Below are 4728 nucleotides of genomic sequence, written 5' to 3'. Positions count from 1 at the left end.
ACACACACACACACACACACACACACACACACACACACACACACACAGAAACTGGTTCTCAACGTGAGGGTCGCGACCCCACAAACGGCCTCAGATGAAAGCTCGCGGTCACATTCAGGATTCTTCTATTGATCAATAAAAATAAAATAAATGTTTTAGATTTCACTCATTCATTCTGTTCTGGGAGGAATTAATAAAGTTATTTAGAATAATTAAATGTAGTGAGAAGCTGCTGCAACACTTACTATATTCACTATTTATTTAACACTATTTTTATCATTTACAACACTTTATCTTTATTTTTTGACAGTACATTTTGCTTATATATTATATATAATAATACATTTATATATATATATATATATATATATATTATTTAATACTGTGTCTTTACACTTTCCTGTCTAACTCGTTCCTTTTTTAATATTGTACATCTTTTTAAATAGTTATGTTTCATAATTTTATGATACTTTTTGGTTATTTTCTACAATTATGTTTCTTGTTGCTTCAAAACAAAGAAAATTAATTTTTATGTGAAAACGTAAACCAGATTATGATTTTGATGACATTAAAAAAAATTCTGAATTTATTCATGCACGAATTTATGAATTTATGAATTATCTATTTGTCCGATCAAACCACAGCGTCATCGTCAGACTGTATTACTTCTGATGCTCTGACATCATCACAAGGTTTTTAACTTTCTGTTGTTTGGTTCAAAACAATAAATACAAATATAAATAAAGAAGATAGATTTAAAATAGAAACATCACAATAGTGATATATATTATAAAAATACTGTGACGACTATGTATCTTAAAATAGAACAAGAGACCTGCGTATTAAATATTAAATATATGACGACATGAAAACAGCAGAGAGAAGAAGGAAGAAGAAGAGAGAAGAGGAGAAGAAGAAGAGAGAAGAGGAGAAGAGAAGAAAGAAGAGAAGAAGAAGAAAGAAGAGGAGAAGAACAAAGAAGAAGAGTCACTCAGACAAAAGCTGAGATTTTAAAAGAAACATTAAAACAAAAGATTTGATGTGAGAGAAGCTGAGTGAATGAAAACAATCAGTTTATAAGAAGAAAACTTCTGAGAAGCTTCTGCTGCTTCAATAGACATATATATGTGTGTATATGTACATATATATATGTATACACAGTATATATATGATGTACTACTCACTGACATGGTGGTAATACTACTGTACTCTTTACTTTAGGACTCTAGCAGTAAACACATTATTCTTCATCATTCATTTTTCATTCAGATTTAAACGTTTTATCGTCCTTATTAATATTAATATTCATACTAATGAGTCCACAGTGTCTCACGTCCTGAAGAATGAGCTGCTTCTCGTCGATCACGTTCACAACGTTTAACTTTAACACGGAGAGAATGAAGAGCTTTACCTTAGAATACGGGTAGTAGTCACTCGCCATGCTGTCAGCTGATCTATGGATCTATAGATCTATAGATCTATAGGGCAGGAGGTCAGTAGATCCTCAGCAGCCCCTCTGGGTAGAGACCAGCATGCTGTGCAGCACTGAGTCATGTGACTCTCAGACCTGTCTGAGCACAACTCTTACAACAGGTAGGTCTCCTCCCAGACACGCCCTCCACAGGTATGTCTACCTGCTCAGGTGTGTCTACCTGCTCAGGTGTGTCTACCTGCTCAGGTGTGTCTACCCGCTGGCTGAGAGACCGCCTTACAACGAGGACCAAGCAGGTCCACATGGATCCTGGTCCCACCTGGACTGGGATTTATTATCATCATTATTCTATGTATCCACTGTTATTGTTAATCAGTTGATCTCACTAATACAAGTACAAGCTTTGTGTTTTTGAGCTCTATGAATAAATTAAATGTATAACGATGACATCACTCTGTCTATAAACAGCTTCATAGCCGGTCGCTCCTCATGAGGAGCGACCGGCATTTGGAACCGTCGACCTCGTGGTTAAAAGACAAACAAACACCTCTGTCCTCACCTCACACACCTGTCCTGTTGTTTACAGGCCACGCCCCTCACCTGTCTGACGTCCCATGACCTCACATCTACGTGTGAGCGCCTCATTGGCTGAGATGAAAAGTCACTGATCAGCTTTTTACTGACGTTCTTCTAACAGAGACACAACAATGTGAAACACTTTGATTATTGATTAGAACATATTGAAGAGGTTTAACCTGTGATGAGATCAGCTGAGCTTAACTCTACACTAACCTTCTGTTTCTACTGTGATAAACCTCACTCCAGCTTCTTCTAGGCTGCTTTTATTGTGAAACTCTTGAAACAGGAAGCTGTTCCTGTTTGAATCTCAGCTTCTTCATCTTCTGTTGCTCAGAGGATCTTTGTCTCAAAATAACTTTATTCAAACTTTAACTCGTCAGCTTAACAACCCGCTGTGATGTTTAAATTAAACTAGAACTCCTTTAAAGAATATCAAACACTTTAATCATATTTAATATTTAAACGTGACTCACGTTGAGCTTCACTCTTCAACAGTAACAAGCGTCACACTCCGTTTCCTCTATAATCATGATTATTATAATTATAAACTGTAACATAACACACCCATCACATAAAGTCTCTCTGGAGTCAGAGGAGGAACAATTATTCACATACTTTACTCAAGAAAAGAAGTAAAAGTACACGAGAGTTATGAGCAAAGTGTACTGTGAAGTAAAAGTACTCCTCGTACAGAGTACTATTGGATCAGAACTCACTAATGAGTTTTATATCAACATGTTTGTAAAATGAATATTTAAAAACATCTGGAAACATTTAATAAACCAAATATTTAGTGGAAGTATTAGATCATTATTTCTGTTTAACTACTTTAAATAAAGTTGAGTATCACATGTTGTGTTTCTCTTACGCAGTAACAAGTATCACGTAGCAGGTGGTAATACTTCAGTAAAGTACCTTAAACTTTTACTTTAAAGTACTTAGCTACTTCTCACCAACGTCTGTGAAGTCATGACTTCCTAAATGATGATTTCACAACTAAACACTTTATGCAACTTGTTCCTCGAACTCACCTTCAGCAAACACGCTTACTCATCGAGCTCCAGGACGCAGGACTGTAAGGTACAAGTACTGAGTACTGTAGTACAAGTACTGCGTGCTGTAGTACTGAGTACTGCATACTGTAGTACTGCGTACTGAGTGCTGTAGTACTGAGTACTGAGTACTGTAGTACTGCGTACTGAGTGCTGTAGTACTGAGTACTGAGTACTGTAGTACCGAGTACTGCGTGTCTACGTATAACACCGTCATGAAGAGAAAGTACTTTGATCCACAAGAGCAGCTCTGTGTGATGTTGATATCATTCATGTTCCCCTGAGGATGAATCACTGATGAGATATCATTCATGTTGCCCTGAGGATGAATCACTGATGATATCATTCATGTTCCCCTGAGGATGAATCACTGATGAGATATTGTTCATGTTTCCCTGAGGATGAATCACTGATGAGATATCATTCATGTTTCCCTGAGGATGAATCACTGATGAGATATTCATGTTCCCCTGAGGATAAATCACTGATGAGATATCATTCATGTTCTTCTGGAGGACTTTTAAATCATGAAAACATTTTCACTGGTCATTAAGAAACAGAGAAATATTGTATTTTAGTAGTTTTTATGTTTTAATATTTGGTTCATGAACTTTGATGTTTGAGTTGAAGCTCTGATTACATCTCATATTCTAGTGAGTCATGTGATCTATTTTTAGATCTCCTTGTGGATATGATCAGAGCGATGTGGTTCCATGTGGATTCTATGTGGGGCGGTGTCTGGAGGCAGACCTGGACCCCTCCCCTTGTCTGAAGGGATGTGGGTTGGTGGGCTGGGAGGCGGACCTGGACAGGATGTGGTCTCTTCTCTGGTCGTACTGCTGCTGCTGGATCAGACCCTGCTGGTGCTCCTTCTCCTCCTGAGACCTCTGCTCACACCGAAGCTGCTGCTGCTGCTTCATCTGAGCCTTCAGGTCGGCCTGGTACGCCTCAGAGGTCTGCTTCAGACTGAGGACCAGCAGAGACCAGCAGAGTCCAGTTCAGTCATGTGATCTCACAGAGGAGATAAAGATGGAGATGTTTGTTGACGTACCGTCTCTTCTCGCCCTCGTCCATCAGCCTCGTCTCCTCTGTCACTTTGTTCAGCTCGTCTTGTTCTTTAGAGAGATCCGTCTGTTTCTGTATGTTCAGGTCCACTGCAACACACAGAGACACACACACACACACACACACAGAGACACACACACACACAGTTTTTTATTAAATCTACTAGATGTAAATCTAAATAATGTTCCTATAACAGCTGTTCACTGTAGTTTCTATCAAAGAACCAGAAGTTTTCTTACGTTTGTGTTGGATCTGCAGACTCCGAGCCTCCATTACCTCCTCCATCAGTCTGTTTCTGGCCTCTCTCTGCTGTCGGCTCTGTTGCTCTCTTTTAGTCCAGACCTCCTTCAGCATCTCCTCCATCAGCTGCTCTGTCTCCTCCTCCTCCCTCCTCTGCTTCTGCAGCTCCTCAGACAGATGCTGCCGGTAGCTCCGCTGCTCCTCACGCAGCTCTGCCTGAACGACGAGAGAGAGACGTTTAAAATGAAATACAATATGGAGGTCGTCCATTGTGTTTGTATAATCAATACTGATGACTACTCGGCTGCTCTATGATCAATACTGATCAATACTCGGCTGATCTATGATCAATACTGATGA

General features: G+C 39.1%; 1 protein-coding gene across 1 annotated transcript; it reads right to left on the bottom strand.

Annotated features, from left to right (window-relative positions):
- Positions 1-3327: 3327 nt before the first annotated feature.
- On the bottom strand, positions 3328-4722 carry LOC116379364 (cilia- and flagella-associated protein 53-like). Its single transcript, XM_031841316.1, has 3 exons — positions 4368-4722; positions 4115-4217; positions 3328-4029 (listed from the first exon to the last, which is right to left on the bottom strand). The coding sequence occupies exons 1-3, from the start codon at positions 4636-4638 to the stop codon at positions 3786-3788; spliced, it is 618 nt and encodes a 205-aa protein (XP_031697176.1). The 5' UTR covers positions 4639-4722; the 3' UTR covers positions 3328-3785.
- Between the last annotated feature and the right edge of the window lie 6 nt (positions 4723-4728).

Source organism: Anarrhichthys ocellatus, unplaced genomic scaffold (assembly GCF_004355925.1).
Source record: "Anarrhichthys ocellatus isolate YVR2014 unplaced genomic scaffold, GSC_Weel_1.0 scaffold4189, whole genome shotgun sequence".
NCBI lineage: Eukaryota > Metazoa > Chordata > Actinopteri > Perciformes > Anarhichadidae > Anarrhichthys > Anarrhichthys ocellatus.
This window is presented reverse-complemented; position numbering and strand designations above follow the sequence as displayed.

Excerpts from the sequence above, each read along its gene's own strand:
- LOC116379364 (XM_031841316.1), bottom strand. The coding sequence starts at position 4,638 with ATGGACGACCTCCATATTGTATTTCATTTTAAACGTCTCTCTCTCGTC. Across the intron at positions 4,218-4,367 it reads TCTGCAGATCCAACACAAAC|TGGACCTGAACATACAGAAA; the intron begins GTAAGAAAACTT and ends TGTGTGTTGCAG. Across the intron at positions 4,030-4,114 it reads GACGAGGGCGAGAAGAGACG|TCTGAAGCAGACCTCTGAGG; the intron begins GTACGTCAACAA and ends GCTGGTCCTCAG.